Below are 19,445 nucleotides of genomic sequence, written 5' to 3' on the forward strand. Positions count from 1 at the left end.
AAGCCACGCCAAAGCCCCGCCGCTGGTGGACACAGCGCCAAAAGCCCCACTAGCAGACATAGGGCAGCAGACATAGGTGGCTTTTGCCCGCTTGCTTCACCAGCCATAAACCTCACCACATGTCACTGATCCTGATCAAGCAGTCCTTGCAGGCCAGCTGTCAGGGGGGGTGATCCATGTGGTTCTCCTACCAGGAAACTTTGTAATGGGAAGAGTGGGGGGAGAAGAAACCCCTCTGGCTGTGAAGCCTGCACTCAGCAACAGGAGCCAAAGCAGCCTTCCACATGCCAGGTTTTTCATATCAGGAAGGAAAGCTTTTTCAGGTGGTAGTGCCAAAATTCCCTCCCTGATTGCAAAAATGACGCGTGCAGAAGGTGAAGGATCTGAAATGAAGGCATTTCTGGCAGGGGATCTGGCCAGGAGGAAAAAGAAGGTGAGTCTGCAGTACCCACTGGACATGCCATTTTTGCAATTGGGGAGGGATTTGTGGTGCTGCCACCTGAAAAAGCTTTCCTTCCTGATATCAAAAATCTGCCGCGTGGAAGACTGCTTTGGCTCCTGTCACTGAGTGCGGGCTTTGCAGCCAGAGGAGTTTCCTACCCCTCCCATTCTTCCCATTACAAAGTTTCCTGGTAGGAGAACCACATGGATAGCTCCCCAGACAGCTGGCCTGCAAGGACTGCTTCAGTGGTGGGTTGCAGCAGTACGCCCCGGTATGGGCATATGGGAGCCTGCCTGGAACACCATGTACCATTCCAGTACGGTGCTCCAGAGGGCCCACCAGCCAGCCCAAGCTCCTTACCTGTCCTTTAAAGCCTTCAGCACTTACGCACAGGTGCATGGTGCGTCCAGCACCTGTGCAACATTCCGCCTAGCAGCTGGAATGTCACGGAGGCTTGCGGAGGCGTCGCTGGCAGTTATGATACATGTGTGCACCCTGATGTGTGTGCACGCACCTCGCACATCCATGTGGGTGACACCAGGCCCATTCCAACCGTACCAGTTGGAACGGAATCCAGAACCCACCACTGGATTGCTTGATCAGGATTGGGGGGCATGGATCCCCCCCTTCCATGCTCTCTCCCCCTCCACACTTGAGCTCCCCTCTGAGCTCTTCCCCACCACATGTTGACAAAGGCAAAGCGGCCAATGGCAGGGGGGAAGGGGAGCCTGGCAGTGGCAACTTCCCCATCCAGGTAGAGCACAATCAGAAGGGGAGGCAGTTCACCATCCGTTCAAATGGCTGTCATGATAATAAAGCTGATCTATTGTATGAATATGTAGGGAAGAGTGTGGTGGATCTGCAACTAGGCATGCAGAAAGTGGCGGATCTGAAATGAAGGCATTCCAGGCAGTGGAGATTACGGCAACTGCCTTATGCCTCCTGTGCAGTGCCTGCTTCACCAACCGAGTCCCGCCCCCCGTGCTTCCCAGGGCCATTTTGGGAAGCAGCAAAAGTATAAGGGGCTTGCTGGGAAGCCTGGCAATGTGTTTATGAGAAGGCAGCGTCCAGAAGGACTAAAGTGCTGTGTCTTTAACAGGCTTGCTGCAAGAAAGCCAGGCTTTCAATGCCTATGGTTATAGGTAGGAAGACGGGGCATCTTGGGAGTGGAGCCTTCAGTGCCAAGTCCCTCTTCTGCCCCCATGAAAATCATACCCTACCCCACCTCTTCCAGCTATGTGTAAGTCTATCAATCATGGTACATGCTAGTCTTCACTAAATAGTTCTTGCTATGCTTTTAATTTGCTCATAAAGCCTGAGTAAACTTGTGTTTTTCTTACTTTGTTTCCATCTTGAAAACATTTAAGGAAGAAACTACAACAAATCACACAGTGGAGTAAATATAACCCCTTAAAAAATTATGGTTTTTAAAGGATCTTGAAGGTTTACAAACATTGCAGATCAACAAATATATAAAAATTGGGGAGTAAGATAGTTTTTATATTACTCTTACTTCCTTTTTAATACAATGTATCAAGATTTATAACATTGCTTCAAAAGGAAAAATGTTTAAATTTTATTGTTAAAATAGTCAATTATGCTTATCCAGAACAAGTCATTGTTATATCCAATGAAATGACTTCCTTAAAATCATCTATTGAATTCCCACTGAAAGAAAGAAAAAAGCTGCAATTTCCATATAATCAATAACTTTAATACAATATAGTATATTTAATACAATATAAGGTGAAGCCAGCTCGGACTTTACCCAATTTACGCCTTGCCTCTGACCCTACTGACCTCTCTCCCCCCCCCCCCAAGGTGTGTCACCAGTCACATTCCCCAACAAAGCAATTTTGTATGTCATAGAAGTTACTCCCTCCGGCCATGCGGGACTCTGTGGAGACAGCCTTAACTTCGGTCAGCTAATACTGTTTTGTTTTGACTGATGTGTAAATTCCTCAGTGCAGCAGTGAGGCACAACTTTCCATTCCCCTGCCTATGGCAACTCAGGAGCAGGTCCTGAAAGCCTGCCATTTGTACTGTGTACAGTTGATCTGCCAAGGCAATGTTTTATTAGCATCAGATTTGGAAACCTCAGCTCAAATCTACCACTTCTTCTGCCAGCCATATCCTTGAAGGCACATTTTAATATAGATTTGCAATCCAATTATTATTATTAAATGTTATTTTGTGTGTATATATGTGTGGGTGTGAGTGGGTGTGGGTGTGGCTGAAGAGAGAGGGGGAGGGAGAGAGGGCGGGGTCCACACAGCAAGTACACCTAACATTTTAGCCTCCTATTTTCTGCATTACAGCACTCGGGGGTGGGGTGGGCTGAGAGAGAGAGACAAAAATACTGGCCCAAAGCGATTTTAAAAACATTAAATAAAATAAGTTATTTTTTATTTAAGTTCACAGCTTTAAATAATTTAATGAAATTAAAGCAAATTTAAGAAGTATGAAAGTATGAAAAACTGGGGCTTTGTAGTTTCTTTAATCAAACTATAAAAGAAATCATTTATAGAAGATTATTATAATTCCCCCAATTATATTATGTTTCATACAATTTCAGAAAAAGCAAATCAGTCTAATTTATCATGTACTCAGTTAAAAAAATATACAGATCAGAGTGATCTAAATCATGTTAAACAAACAACTATAAACTCCTTCCCTCTTCAATGAAATAGAATATGAAATTGTTTATTCAAGCAATTTTAATGTTCTTAATTGATGTGTTATACTCAATATCTTTTTCAATGGTTTCTTTGGTTTATTAACAACATGATGATTTAAGAACTGAGACAATTGGGAAGGTAGACTTTTGCAATACCACTTATCAGATGCATCAGACCACTGGTAGATCTTTGGTACAGTAGTTAGAATGTTATTTTAATTATTCAACAGCTACTCAAGAAGAAGATTCAGGATATGTCCCACGGTAAAATTCAGTTCGCTTCTGGAAATGCAACCACAAAAAAGAAATATAAATTGACAATTTACTGTTCCTTTGAAACAAAGAATGACATAAGGATATTAACCCTTAAAATAATATACAATTTAAATTAAGTGGATTGTGACCAGTAATCTAGTCAAAAGTTCTGAGACTTCCCAAGCTGCAGTAGAAGAGAAAAACCACATAGTTCCTGGCTGCCCAAGGAGGATTGCTTAAACTTGGAATCTATCAATGAATCAGAAAAATACCATACCCTAGACCAGGGCTGTCAAACTCAATTTCATTGAGGACCACATGATAGGTGTTTGACCTTGGGGGGGGGGTCATGGCTGAGTCACTCATTGAAGCTCCATTTTTGGCCGTGATGGCCTCCTGCAGCCCTTTGCCAGTAAAAACAGAGCTCAGGGAGATCTCCCAAGTTCCATTTTCACTGGCAAAGGCACTATTGGCCGGTCCTTCACTGTTTCCAGGGCACCCCATGGGCTAGATTTAAGCCCATCCCCATGGACCAGATGCGGCACGCGGCCCTTGAGTTTGACACCTCTGCCCAAACTGTGGCTTTCACTGTGCCATCCTCTACAATTCCAGGATTTCTTTCCTGATCAGCCACATGAGTCAGACCAATCAACCTACACATTTTTATACCACCAGTGATGAAACATAAAATAAAGAGCTTCCAAAGATGAATCTGCTCATCCTTTTGGGGAGATTTTTTAATAGCTCTTAAAATATGTTAGTAACAGTCGCCCCTGTTCTTGTTACCCTCCCAAGTGGACTACTGTAATGTGATGAACGTGAGGCTGTCTCTGACAATTGCTCAGAAACTACAAATCATATGAAGTCCAAAACCCACTTATTAACCAAAACCTAACATTCTCATATAACAACAATATTGCAGAAGCTGCACTGGTTAATAGTTTTTTTCCAGATGCAATTCAAGGGACTATTGACCATCTTAACAGTCCTACAAAGCTTGGGAACGGGCTACCTTTAAAAACTACCTTGCTCCAACCAGAATGTACCCACCCAAGCCATGCCTAGGGAGAGTCCCAACTCTATTTGAGGTGCAACAAGAAGAGTCTTGGAATCTGTTCAGGAGCTCCTGGTTGTGGGATGCCCTTTCACCAAATATAAGAACAGCATTCTTGCTCTTAACATTCTTAATATAAAGAGCCATGGTGGCTCATTGGTTTGAATGCAATATTGCTAACTCTGTTGACTGCCGGTTCAATTCTCACTGGCTAAAGGTTGACTCAGCTTTCCATCCTTCTGAGATCAGTAAAATGAGAGCCCAGATTGTTGGAACCAATATGCTGATTCTGTAAACCACTTAGAGGATGCTGTAAATCACTTTGAAGCAGTATATACGTCTAGGTGCTAGTGCTATTCTGAAAATAATCTTTTTAAATGTGGCTTGGGACAAGTATGAGAAATGTGCCTGAACTAGATGAATTTGGTTTTTCGCTGTTGTATGTAATGGCAGGATGTTATTATACTGAATTTATATTGATAGCATTTATTATTACTATAGTTGCTATATACATTTTACTGTACCATATTAAATGTGTTATACATTACTTAAAATATTTAAATAATGTATAATACATTATTTGAAAAATGTTTAAAAGTATTCCACTTTGTATTAAAGTATTCTACTTACAGTCATAAATTGCATAAAACAATTCTAATAAGTAAATCAGTTCATGTTACGTGTTGCCATCTTGAATAACTTGGTATCAATTATGGCAAGTTGGCCAATTCAACTAGTCATCCCTGAGGACAGGTTATTTAAGACCCATTTCAAAAGAGCAAGCCTGAATAAAAATCCTTGAATGATCCCCCCCACCTCTAATCAAAATCCTTTTGCAGTTCCATTATGCCAGAAGACTTCACAAATGCTCATTCAAAATTCCAACTTGCCTAATTCATCTCTGAGAAACTAAGTCCTATTCTTAGAAGCCAACAAGTTTTATAGTCATATAGACTGAGATGCCTTAACTTAGACACTTATGTATTTTCTGTTTGATATGAATAGAAAATGGGCTGTACACATCTGCAGTGAAGTATTTACTGGGTGAAGTGATAGGTTTTATTTCTGTCTTGATGTTCTAAAGAAAAATAACTATAGCATTAGAATAACTATTACACACACAACTCTCAACATCCTATCTATAGTCTATAAGGGCATAATGACATCTCCTTACACTTCATCATACTTTTGGTCTAAACTCTGGAAACCAAAATCCTGACCCTCAAGACAGAAAACTTCTATGCTGCCTGCCTGTGCTTAACACAAATGCCATCTTCCTCATGGCAGAAAGAATTATTACCATCCCAGGATGTGACAGCTGTTTTATTCATAATGTTCAAACCGCCTGGAGGTATCCATTCTTCATCTGCCTCCTCTCCATACCAGGTGTCAGCATCAACAGACCAGCTGCAATCACAAAGATAGGTATTAAAAGGTAAAGCTTATTTTCATGGGACATATTATTCTTTTCACTACTCGCTTGAACTGCAGGTAACCAAATATTTCTTCTTCCAAAATGGCATCCTTTCACTTGTTAGGAAATTCTGCATAGAGCCCAAAAGCAATTATCTCCCCTGATACTCTCAGCTGTTTCGTAAGCCAGCTTCAGAAATTCTGGACTATAGTTGGTTGGCAATAGGATTAGACTGATGCTCAGTCCAGGCAATGGCCACTCTAAAATCAGAGCAATCATTCCCTCTTGATTCCGCTTCTCATTCTTGCAGAGAAGGTAAGCCAAATTGGACTGGCTCCCACATGGACCAGTCTACCAATGACTGCATTTTCCTTTTAGGGATTTTTCTCTCCCTTCACTCCTGGCACTTTTTCTCTGTTTCCATGTATGTTTGCATACATTGATGTCTTCACATAACATAATCCTTTCCACATTCCTGTTCTGGAAGTAAATTAGACCTACCCTCCTCACCCCCCATTGTAACACTATTGTTCTGCTTCATAGAAGCAGATTAGTTTCATATAAATTAAACAGTATTCCCATATTGCAACTTTAAGGTTTTTTTAAGGAAAGAAAAAGCAGGAGAAAAAGAAAGAAGACTTTGGACAACCCTGGGCAGATACTGGAATACAAGAGTAGCATGTTATACTTGGCATGAGCAGATCTTAAAAGAGTAGCTATTGAGAGAAATAAACTTCATTGATTCAATGTGTCATTGCTTTATTGACTGAAATACTACTTTTAAAAAATGTGAAGAACATTGCAGCCTGGAAATCTAGGGCAGCAACCCCATGTTGGAAGTGAGGAGACACACCTGATATTGCAGCCAATCAGAGCTGGAGCTGCTACTAAAATTGAACAAAGTGCTAGAGATCTATCTGAAAGGCATCCCAGAAAGCTAGAAAACCTGGATAGGGTAAGGTTGCATTTGCAATGGAGTGGATTGGAAGGGAGATGCTGTTATCTACTCCTGTAACATATGGGCCATATTAATGATGGGTAAAAGCAAATGTATGGACCTATCTTTAAATAACCAGAAATAACTTTTTATTCTATATATTAAACATTTCAGGGTTTCTGGGTATTCCCACATTTCAACATCCTCCTAAGTCAGGTATAAGAATCCATGTTTTCCTCAATTATTTTGTAATATTGGACTTATGCTTCTTACCTATATTTGGAATTCTTCCACTTGGCTCTGATGAGGAACACAGTCAGGATGGTACTGACCACAAAGAGCACAGCCAGGGCAAGACCAAGGCCCAGGGCAGTCTTTTGGACAGGTGTTTGGCAGTAACTATTCAGGTACCAGTATATATCCAAATTATTGCAACTATGGGAAAGAGAAAAATTGATAAAGAAGGCTACCCACTTCAGAAGGTTCTGGGTAGCTCCCAAAATCAAAACATCATTGAAAAATTATAAAATTAAAATACTTGAACATGAAAACATAAAAGCCAAACAATATAATACTAGTAGACATGAAACCACAATTTTCAGGATCTGTGCTAATGTCAAATTTCTGCAACCTATTTTCTGGTGTCTTAGTAAGGAGGGAGCCATCCTAACTTTTCAGGACAGAAAAATAGAATTCCAGAATTAAGGGAGCTATGGAAAAAGCTTTTCCGTCAGCACCCAGGCCATCTACAGAGAGCAACTCAAACCAGATACATTTCCACAGAGTGCATAGGTTGGGAAGAGTCTGCTTTGAGGAAATAGGCTTGCAGAAACTGAGGAACCAAACCATAGACAGCTTTGTAGGTAACAACAAAGTACCCAGAAATATACTGGGAATCAAAGCAAGGTTTGCGAGCTGTGTAGAATTCTATTAAAATAAATTGGGCATACCAGAAAGCATTTCATTGCACTAACCTGTCATGACAGTCTACTAATACATGAAGATTGGAGAAGTAATGACACCATTCTTATTGCAGAGTGAGAGCAGAACTTTGAGTTCATTCCCAACTTTGGTTGTGCTGATTCTTAATTTTAAGTCTCCAGTGTTCTGGGAATGTCTTGTATTGAACCATGAAATGCTACTGAGTCTGCACACAGGGAGAAGTCATTGGGAAGCAATTTCTTTCAAGACTTTCACCAAATCCTTCTCAGGGAACTCAGAGTCACATGGAACCACCTTCATGGTTATTCAGAAACTTTCTGTTGGAAATCCTAAGAATCTCCCTAGGGAGATCATTCTAATTGATTTCCCCTTCTGCTCCAGTTGCTTTTGGTGGGGAGTTTCCATATAATTAGAAAGTAATCTGCCCATGACATAAAGTGACATAAATTTTATCCATACATGGATCATAAATAACTTCTCCAAAGTAAAAACCAGAACAAGTTTCTAGCTATCTGCATGATTGTCATGACAGCAATGAATTTCTGAGCAGCTTCTAACTTAGCCTCCAAAGAAATAAAGACTGAAACCCTCCAAGATGATCAAGCTCCAAATCCTTCCATAGATCAGGGGAAGAAAACATTTAAATTTTTCTTGAAGTTATCTCATTTTAAAATTTAGGGAATTTCATGTTTCTCCTCCATTCCTAAACATTGCAATCCCTCAAATCACTCAGGCCTTGAAGGTTACATGGTGGTTTCAGTACTCCAAGAGAGTCCTTTGGGACCAACCAAACTATATCAAGATTCTCTTTCATTGTACATAGTTTGGTATTCCAAATAGATCGTTTTCTCTGCTTTTCTCATTTTCTTCATTTTTCTTAAAATTATACAAGATGAATATATTTTCATAATTACATTATAACAGCTTTGGCATGAAATTTACAGAAAATGTAGGATTCTATGGACAGAAAAAATTAGGAAGGTGGAAGAGTACCCTAATAGAACTAGGAACTAATGAAGATTTAAGTAGTTGGTGGGTTGTAGAATCTGAGGACTCGATACTCCTCCTTCTCTCTACTTACATGCAGTGGGGGCCTTTTTCAGAGAGCCGACAAACACCATTGAAGCAGTTCATGGAATCTGGAGTGCCACTGAAACATCTTGTGATACAGCTCACAGTACCATTCCTTATGTAGGGATAATAGTAGTCTGCATACTTAGTATCAGTTACACTTTTACAGGAGTCTGGGGAAAAAAGAGGTAAATATATAGTGAAATATGGACAATACATGTAGATCAAACCAACAAGCTCTACTCTGCAACAAACTATGAGCTGGTGACTGAAACTCAGCAAATTTGCTCAGACATAGTAAGATCATCCTGTTCCCGCTCCAACTATCCCATGAACAGAATAAAAGCAGTTTTGAAAAAGATCTTCCATGGTAAAAAATAAAAGATGAGCAAGAATGAGTTGTCATTATGATGGAACTACAATGAGAGAAAGAGAGAGGGAGGGAGGGAGGGAGGGAGGGAGGGGGAGAGAGAGAGAGAGAGAGATGATTGTAAGAACTGAAAGAATTTATAGGTGGCATAGCTCTGCAAGGAAGCACTAGAATTCTATTAAAAAACAGATGTGGGGACCGAAAACTCATCCTTTCCATCTTTCTTTGGGCTCTTCTTCATGTCCTTCTAATCATAGCATAAATGTGTCCTTATAGTATATCTTCAATTATTATTTTCTTTCAGTTTCTGTGCTATTTATAGTGCTAAAATGCAGTTTTTATTTATGGCCAAGTTGAACTTTGGATAAAAAAAATACAACCCCCTTTTATATTTTCTTCATCCTTGTTCCTCGACCTTGAATGTTTCCCACTTTTTTCCATTCAAATACTTCCTCAATATTTCTGGATTTTTCTCCATTTGTTAAGATAATAATTATAGTGTTTTCTGTATTCCCAGTCCACTATGATTAAACTTGCCCTTAGCTATTCCAGTTTTAAAATGATTTCCCTCTTCTCCAAGCACATTTTTACTACAGGAAGCGTCTGATACACTCCACTAACAAAATGGCTGCTGAGATGCCTTCTTCTCTCTCTGGGGATGAGTATCATTTCCACATTATTTTGGATTGAGCTGTGAGAGAAACAGCCCCCTGGCTTCCTCAGAGTCATCTGCCTTCAAGATGCTCGCTGGTATTTTCTAAAGTTGATAAGTGTTTGATAACTGGATAAGTGGCATCCTTGAACAATATACTGAACCAGTTGTTGCCATACCTATCCACTTCCCCCTTGGGATGCTGCACAGAAAGTCAATTGTTTTGGAGAAGAAAATCAAATTCTGCCTGTGTTGCTTTAGCACTCTTGTGCATATTACAATATTTTTAAATCAATTTTTGGCAGGAAATGATTTCACATAAGCATCCATTTTACCTTTTTTATTTCAGTGGAAGAACAAGAAGAGACACGGGGAGAGCTGCACCCATACCAATACTGCAGACCTGAGAGCACTAAACCCATGTTCAGAAGTATTATGGTTGACAAGTTTTAGGCAGAAAGAAATTGCATACCTCTACTCTGTTAGGAAAATTCAATAAATCCTTAGCTTCCACCTCCAAGCACCTGCCTACATTCTCCCAGCCCCAGCCATGCCGCACTTTAGCAAGAATGACTGAGAGTTGATTTCCTGCATAAGGATAAACTTGATGGGAGGTGAAATGAAGCCAGGGAATCCATCAATCCCTTTCCTTAGCTTGCTCTACATTCAACAGGAATGACTGCATCATAGGCAGTCTGTTAGTACTGTCTGTGTTGGGTCTGACAATTGATGCCCATAAGTTTTTCTGCTGGCTCAAGGATTAGCACTTTAACATAAATGAAGAACACAACATCTGTTAGAATAACCTGCACAGCTTTTTCTTCACCTTCGCCTCCTGTCATTGCCTCGCTGCTAATGCTACAAGTGGGCATAGAGGAGCTGGAGAAGATTGAATGACTGGCTGGCTGAGTGAGTGAGTGAGTGATTCTCCATGGATTTGGAGTCCTCTTGGCCTGCCATGATTGAGTTTGGGGACTGGCACTACAAGTTGATATAAAGTAATTTGATGAGATGGATTGACTTGATTGGTGGATTGCATCTATATATCAACAATGCTTCTAGGGACTTTCATTTATGTATGAAAAGCCAGCAGTTCAGATATCAGTGGTACTTTTAGGAATTCTACATTTAAAAGGTGGATTGAACAATTTCATAATTTGGAAATATAAAGCATAGTCCCAATAATCTTGACACATCTGAAACTTACCATTTAATGAATAAGTTGAATTTAGAATTGAGATGTTTAAAGGAACAAAGCACAGATTTGGTCCTGGGGAAAAAGTATAATTGTATGAATTAGTTATCTGGGGTTGTTATATACCTGCCTATTTCCTTCAAGATTCTTCTGTATTAAAAACATTGTGATATTAAATAAGATCCCCGGCACCAAAATAATTATTCTTTTGAAGTAATCTGGGGAAGAATAAATCATCAAATGATATGACAGTGTCTAAGATTTTTAAAAGTCTTCTGTTGCCTGATTACGGCTTCCAGTTTCCCAGGCTTCAATCATATATCTGGCTATCTTTGTAGTTGCACAGCCAACAATTTTATAATGTATATCCTTGTTCATTGCACTATGAGGCTACCAGTGAGTATGAATCACATCGTCTGACCACTCGCTTGTGTTCTTACAATCTGGTGGTTAGCTTCCTCCCTGTCCTAAATCGCCACACTCTATATGGCAGGGTGAGAACAAGGCTAATTGTTTGAAACACCCTGCCATACATAAAAAGTATTTCAGAAGCAGTAGAACGCAGCTTCCGAAATCTGCAAGTAGGAACTCACACTGTCCAGAGGCTACCATATGAGGACAAATCATACTTTGCGAAGATCTCTTGGAGGTGAGATATACTAATGTAATCTACTGGATCCCCTGCATGGATTGCCCCTCTGACTATGTAGGACAGGCGGGAAGGAGGTTAGCCACTGCAAGAATACAAGTGAGTGGTCAGACGAGGATGCCAAACTCATTGAGAGTCTCACATTGCAATGAACAATGACATACATTCAAGTTTGAAGCTACTAAATCGTTGGCCGTGCAGTTACAAAGATAGCCAGGTAAATGATCGAAGTCTGGGAAACAGGCCCTTGTCAGTCAACAGAAGTGCTGATTTACCACCAGCTTATTAAGAGCCAAGGCTTTGGCAGCATAAGGAAACATCAGCCAATTCCATGCCATCAGCATTCTAATCAACCAACAGGAAGACAACACATAAATATGACCCAAAGAATAGCCCAAAGCGCATATTCCGGTAAAGGAAGATGTTTAGAATGTTTAGAATGTTTATTAACATTTGTAGGCCGCCCTTTTCCCTGAGGGGACTCAGGGCGGCTCACATAAAATCAGGAAGGGGAATACAGACAATGACGTAGACACATATAATAAAAATAATAAGCAACATTCATTCATTATTCGGGAGGGGCGGCTATCTTTGTCCCCAGGCCTGACGGGCTAGCCAGTTCTTAAGGGCTGTGCGGAAGGCCTGGACGGTGGTGAGGGTACGAATCTCCACGGGGAGCTCGTTCCAAAGGGTCGGGGCTACTACTGAGAAGGCCCTCCTCCTTGTAGTTGCCAGCCGACACTGGCTGGCAGATGGAATTCGGAGGAGGCCCAATCTATGAGATCTAATTGGTCGCAAGGAGGTAATTGGCAGAAGGCGGTCTCTCAAGTACGCAGATCCACTACCATGCAGGGCTTTATGGGTGACTAGTAGCACCTTGAAGCGCATCCGGAGATCGACAGGTAACCAGCGCAGCTCGCGGAGGATAGCTGTTATGTGGGTGAACCGAGGTGCACCCACAATCACTCGCGCGGCCGCGTTCTGGACTAGCTGAAGTCGCTGGATGCTCTTCAAGGGCAGCCCCATGTAGAGCACATTGCAGTATTCCAGCCTAGAGGTCACAAGGGCCCGAGTGACTGTTGTGAGAGCCTCCCGATTCAGGTAGGGTCGCAACTGGCGCACCAGGCGAACCAGGGCGAATGCCCCCCTGGTCACAGCCGTCAATTGGTGGTCGAAAGACAGCTGTGAATCCAGGAGGACTCCCAAGTTGCGAACCCTCTCTGAGGGGTGTAAAATTTGACCCCCCAGCCTCAGTGATGGAATATTGGTCGAATCTTTGGGAGGGAAGCACAACAGCCACTCGGTCTTTTCTGGGTTGAGTACAAGCTTGTTAGCCCTCATCCAGTCCATAACGGCCTCAAGGCCTCGGTTCATCACATCTGCCGCTTCATTGAGTTGGCACGGGGCGGACAGATACAACTGGGTATCGTCCGCATATTGATGGTATCTTATCCCGTGCCTGCGGATGATCTCTCCCAGCGGTTTCATGTAGATGTTGAATAGTAGGGGGGATAAGACCGAACCCTGAGGCACCCCATATGTTAGGGGACTAGGGGACGATCTCTGCCCCCCCACTAACACCGACTGCGACCTGTCCGAGAGGTAGGAGGAGAACCACCGCAACACGGTGCCTCCTACTCCCACCTCCCGCAGTCGTCGCAGAAGGATACCATGGTCGATGGTATCGAAAGCCGCTGAGAGGTCAAGGAGAACCAGGATGGAGGAATGTCCTCCATCTCTGGCTCTCCAAAGATCATCGGTCAATGCGACCAAAGCGGTTTCTGTGCTGTAACCGGGTCTGAAGCCTGACTGGAAGGGGTCGAGATAGCTTGCTTCCTCCAAGGACCGCTGCAGCTGGAAGGCCACCACCTTCTCAACAACCTTCCCAAGGAAGGGAAGGTTGGAGACTGGGCGATAGTTATTAAGAACAGCTGGATCCAGAGATGGCTTCTTTAGGAGGGGTCTCACCACCGCCGCTTTCAGTGCGGCAGGGAAGTTCCCCTCCCGAAGAGAGGTGGTAACAACCGCCTGGATCCAGCCTCGTGTCACCTCACTGCTGTTAGTAACCAGCCATGAGGGACACGGATCCAGTACGCAGGTGGAGGCACTTACAGCCCTCATGGCCTTGTCCACATCCCCGGGGGTAACATCCTGAAACTCAACCCAGAGATGGTCTACTTGATCCTCTTGTGCCTCGGCTGGAACTGCGGGGATGGAGTCCAAGTCCGACCGAAACCGAGCAATTTTGTCCGCTAAGAATTGGGCATAATCCTCAGCTCTGCCCTGCAAGGGTTCCCCCACTTCCCTTTTATTTAGTAGGGAGCGGGTTATCCTAAACAGGGCGGCTGGGCGGGACTCAGCGGACGCAACCAAGGTGGCTATGTGAGATCTTTTCGCTGCCCTAAGTGCCCTGGTGTATTCCTTGGTGCTGGTGGTTACCATTGCTCGGTTCGATTCGGACTTATCGGACCTCCATCGGTGCTCTAGGCATCTCCTCCGGCGCTTCATCTCCCGGAGTTCCTCGGTGAACCAAGGAGGTCTCCGGGATCCGCCGCCTCAGAGGGGCCATAGTGGCGCAATCCGGTCGAGGGCCTCCGATGCTGCCGAGTGCCAAGCAGCAACCAGAGTCTCTACCGGACTGTGGGCGAAAGTATCAGGAATGACCCCAAGCTCCGTCTGGAACCTTAACGGTTCCATAAGTCACCTGGGGCGGAACCACCTGGTCAGTTCCTCCTCCCTACAGTGGGGGTTTGGTCTCTGGAAGTCGAGCCTCAGTAGGCAGTGGTCTGACCACGACAGGGGTATGATGTCGTTACCCCTCAGACCAAGATCACAAATCCACTGCTCCGAGAGGAATACGAGGTCGAGCATGTGACCCGCTGAATGGGTTGGGCCCCGGATTACTTGGGTCAAGCCCATGGCTGTCATGGAAGCCATGAACTCCTGCGCCCCATCAGAGTTTTCACCGAGCGACGGCAAATTAAAGTCCCCCAGGACCATCAACCTAGGGAACTCAATTGCCAGCTTGGCTACCGACTCGAGGAGCGAGGGGAGGGCTGCTGCAACGCTGTTGGGAGGCAGGTACGTTAACAGCAGACCCACTTGACCCTTGAGGTCCAACTTTATCAGCAGAGACTCAAGATCTCTGAGGATGGGCTCCAGCATGAATCCGAAAGCTTGGAAAGTAAATCTCTGGTGCCAGTTACTGACCCAGACTGGATCCTGCAACATTATTCTGGGACACTTATATTTGCCTTCATTCAAGAAAAAAAAAGGATGTATATGCCGCCATCTAGTGGCTATTTTGAGACTTGCAGCACAGATATGGTACCTTGCTCTATCCCCTATAAATTTTGTGACATGGGGAAGCCATTCAAAAGGAAGTCTGCTCCTGCAGAAAAAAAGTGGCTCATTCTAAAAACACTCTTGTCTAAAAGAAGAAGTAGCCAGGAATCTTGCTTATTTGTCAAAGGAAATCACATTCAAGCGGAAGAGTTTACCAAGCTAAACCATACCTGAATCCTTTTCACAGTCCTTATCAGATTGGATGTCTACCAAGGTGTGATTCACTTTTTTTGTAATATTCTCCACCTGCTGATTGATTGTTTGCTCACTGTTCTCGATGTGTACTTGGAATATGACTTTATGCTCCACAATAATGCTGCCTTTTCTAAGAGAACAGTGAAAGAAGAACAATTCCTGAACTACCATTTATTGCTCCATGAAGATATGTTAAAGACTGTGATAGCCCCACCCCTTTCCTCCATCAAATGCAAAATGAACTAGAACTAGAAATGAATTCCATTTCTACTCTATTTAATCCACACAACAGTTTTCCGAGAGAGCTTACAATAAAAGTTTCAGACTAGGCCAAAGTTCCTCTGGCAGCTTCATAACTGAGTGGGATTTCAATCTGGACTTTAGTTCAGTTCTAACTGCTTTAATTAACTTGCAAGAATATTTTTCATCTCCCTCAGATGTTTCCTGGAACACATGGTGACTGAATGTATATATATAAGACATGCTGAGGCCCTGGTCTATCCACATGGTTTAAAAAAAGAAATCTGAAGAGGAGTTACTTAAACCAAAAAAGAGGATCAACAGTGGGAGAAAAGTTCTACCCATATTCAAATTCACAACGCTGTTACGTTCCCACCAAAGATGGTTCCTATGGTTTTCTGTCTTTTTTACATGCTTTCAAACTGCTAGGTTGGCAGAAGCTGAGACAAATAACTGGAGCTCACTCCGTTATGTGGCACTAGGGATTCAAACTGCTTGATCGACAGGCTCAGTGTCTTAGCCACTGAGCCACCATGTCCCTCTTCCTAAAGAGGAATTACTTAAACGAAAAAAGAGGATCCACAATGGGAGAAAAGGTCTACCCATATTCAATCTCACTTGATGCCTCATCATCCCAAAGAATAAATTGGTCATTTTTTAGACACACACCTCATTCGTAAGATCTCCACATCTTTGTATTCAGGGTCGGCACCATAAACAACTTTCATCTACAAGGTAGAAAAAGTAAAAGAAAGCCTTCATAAGCAAAGAAACCTATGCCAGGAAAGAGACTTGAATTAGAAGCAAGCCTCCTAAAGCATTTAGTAGGTGGTCTGTGCTGTGTTTTGTCTAATTCTCCAGCTGCAGAAAGCTGAGAATCCAAGAAGAGAGTTTTTGATTGGGAAGAAGACACGTTCTTGGTATGAAATAGTCTTGGCCTTGGTTAAAGAAGAGTGTAAGATACCTTACATTGAAATGGTGACATTGATCAGATGTAGGCTATTTCCTTGATCCAGTAAATCTTACCTGCTTTTTAAACTGATCCTCCACTTCCCGATAATAGTTAGAGTTTAAGTCTTCCAGAGATTTGTTGTACTCTTTGTTAGTGACCCTCACCTGAGCATCAACAGTAACGGTCACAGATACTAAAAGAGAGGGAAAGAGATATTCGTATGAACCTCAACAAGTTATTCCCCTGCAAAGGAATTCTAAAATGTGACAGGCAAGAGGTGAATGTGCTCCCATTCTCCAACATGGTTTCAAATGCCTAAATCCAAAGTTCCTCATCTGGTTTCAAAACTCATTTTTTATTTACTGATACATTTTTTAAATTCAGAATAGTGCTGGAAGGGACCTTTGAAGTCTTTGAGTCCAACCCCCTGCTCAAGTAGAAGACCCTATACCATTTCAGACAAGTGGCAGCCCAGTCTCTTCTTTAAAACCTCTAGTGATGACATACCTACAACTTCTGAAGGCAAATTGTTCTGCTGGTTAATTGTTCTCACTGTTAAGAAGTTTCTCCTTAATTCCTGGTTGTTTCTCTCCTTGATTAGTTTCTATCCATTATTTCTTGTCCTCCTCTTTGGTACTTTACAAAATAAGCTCTTTCTTCTTTGTGGCAGCCCCTCAAATACTGAAATATTGCTATCATACCACCCCTGGTTCTTTTTTTCCTCTAAATCAGGGGTCCTCAATCCCCAGTTCATGGACTGCTGTAGGCCACAAACAAACAAAGCCTCATCAGTGGAATGCAGCCAACATGTGAAACCTTGCCCCCTCCAGTCCACAGAAAAACCTCCCTCCTCAAAACCAGTTCCTAGTGCCCAAAAGGTTTTGGGGGCCAGTGCTCTAGACAAGCCACACTCAAATCCTGCAATTGTTCTTCATATGTTTTTGTCTCAAGGCCTTAGAACCGTGATGGCGAACCTATGGCACACATGCCAGAGTGGCACACAGAGCCATTTCTTAGGACACACAAGGCGTTGCCCTATCAGCTCCAGCACACGTCCCCTCATGCTCCCCTCGCTTTTGGCACGTGATGGCAAAAAGTTTAGCCATCACTGCAGTGGAATCATCTTAGTTACTCTTCCCTGCACTTTTTCCAAAGTCTCTTTTTATTATGTGGTGACCAAAACTGGATGCAGTATTCCATGTGTGGTCTTACTAAGGTTTTATACAGTGGTACTAATACTTCCTCATCCTATGCCTCTCTTTATAAAACCAAGGATTGTATTAGATTTTTTGGCTGCTGCCATACACTGCTGGCTCATATTTAGGTAATCATGCACTAGGACTCCAAGGTCCGCCTCACAGTTACTGTTTTTGAGCCAGGTTTCATCTAATTTTTATTTGTACCTTTGGTTTTTCCTGCCTGTGTAAAACCTTGCTTTTCTCCCCTTTAAATTACGTTTTGTTAGATAGGGCCCATTGTTCAAGTCTGTCAGGATCCTTTTTGATCCTATGTTTCTGGGGTGTTGGCTAGTCCTGTGAGTTTAGTGTAATCTGCAAATATGATGAGTTCCCCTTCTATTTTCTCAGGAAGTATATTACAATCTACATTTTTGAATGACTTACTGAAATCTAGGTATACTATGCAGTAGTGGTGAATACCTGTAGTTTGGTTGTAGGATGAGGGTAAGGTTCGTTCTTCGAACTTGTGGGTTGGTTTCTGACTGTTTCATTACCAGACTAAGTAACATCTTCAGCAGAATTTAGGAGATATCAATGTTGGTGGGAGCCAAGGTGGCGCAGTGGTTAAATGCAGCACTGCAGGCTACTGCTAGATCAGCAGTTCAGCGGTTCAAATCTCACCGGCTCAGGGTTGACTCAGCCTTCCATCCTTCCGAGGTGGGTAAAATGAGGACCCAGATTGTTGGGGGCAATATGCTGACTCTCTGTAAACCGCTTAGAGAGGCCTGAAAGGCCTATGAAGCGGTATATAAGTCTACTGCTATTGCTATTGCTATTGGTGTTCTACTTATAAAGTCTTAGTTTGATCAGTAGGTCTTGTAATGGGGAGGTCACATCAGGTGATGATTATGTCAGATCAGGATCTTGTGACTGGTTAGGTGTGGTGACATCAGGTTGTATACTTCTTGTATAAGTATACTATGTCCACAGCATTTTGCTGGTCTAATAATTTAGTCACTTTGTCAAAGAATGAAATAAGGTTGGATTGATCTGTTTTTAATAATCCTGTGTTGCTTCTAGTTGTAACGTTGTTTCTAGATGTTCACAGATCTGTGTTTTGAAACAGTATATGACCAATACATTTTGAGACAATCTCCAAATCTCACCTCCACGATTTTCCTTAGATGAAGAAACTTTATTCAGCACAGAACCACAATATTTTTTCAGTTATTCATGAGAGCTCTTAGCCAGTTGGGGGGGGGGGGGGACAAAGTAATCACTTTTGCTTGTGACTGGAAAACCTCTAGCCCTCTGTGAACCATCTTTCCCAGAACTCAGAGAGAACTGGGAATGGAGAACTATCGAGAACCAGGTTCCCTGGTGCACTATAAAGGACCTTCAATTAAGCCACATTTCTTCCCTATGCAACCTCTTTATTCTAATATGATAATCCAACATATCTGGAAACAAGAATTTGTGTTAGGCTACCATCAGGAAAAAGTAATCACGCTCTCCCTGGTTGAACTTACATTCAGGGAGTGGAATTTCCTCCAAGGGGAACTCGCACTTGGGTCCATAGAATAAATCCTCATTACAGATGCACCTTGTTCCATCATGGATTCCACCATTTTGGCATATCTCTGGAACAGAGAATAGAGATATAGATCTTATATAGATTTAATTTGAAAGTTACAATCAATGCAGCAATTTACACAGAAAAGTAATTATTTATCACAGTATGAATGTATAAAAAATAAACAATGCAGCAGACTAGATGAAGTGAGTTTACATGCATTCATATGATGACAAATAGCTCCTCATCTTTCAGCCTCTAAGGTGACATCAAGATACTAACACGGTAATTAAATTATTCAAAA

The 19,445-nt window shown here is 42.5% G+C and overlaps 1 protein-coding gene across 1 annotated transcript; it reads right to left on the minus strand.

Moving 5' to 3' along the window:
• Positions 1-2,259: 2,259 nt before the first annotated feature.
• Positions 2,260-11,387, minus strand: LOC148045957 (mucin-3A-like). Its single transcript, XM_087714421.1, has 6 exons — positions 11,300-11,387; positions 11,022-11,084; positions 8,803-8,965; positions 7,053-7,214; positions 5,729-5,835; positions 2,260-3,401 (listed from the first exon to the last, which is right to left on the minus strand). Exons 1-6 carry the CDS (start codon positions 11,385-11,387, stop codon positions 3,391-3,393), a joined length of 594 nt encoding a protein of 197 aa, XP_087570547.1. The 3' UTR covers positions 2,260-3,390.
• Between the last annotated feature and the right edge of the window lie 8,058 nt (positions 11,388-19,445).

The sequence above is a fragment of the Thamnophis sirtalis genome, unplaced genomic scaffold (genome assembly GCF_051295495.1).
Source record: "Thamnophis sirtalis isolate CommonGarterSnake01/CBP01778 unplaced genomic scaffold, rThaSir2_p1.2 scaffold_4, whole genome shotgun sequence".
Classification (NCBI taxonomy): Eukaryota; Metazoa; Chordata; class Lepidosauria; order Squamata; family Natricidae; genus Thamnophis; species Thamnophis sirtalis.

Coding starts and splice junctions, on each gene's coding strand:
- LOC148045957 (XM_087714421.1), bottom strand. CDS start 11,387: ATGAACAAGGATATACATTATAAAATTGTTGGCTGTGCAACTACAAAG. Junction 11,085..11,299: donor AGCCTGGGAAACTGGAAGCC/GTAATCAGGCAA, acceptor CTTTTTCCCCAG/GACCAAATCTGTGCTTTGTT. Junction 7,215..8,802: donor GAAAAAGGCCCCCACTGCAT/GTAAGTAGAGAG, acceptor TCTTTCCCATAG/TTGCAATAATTTGGATATAT.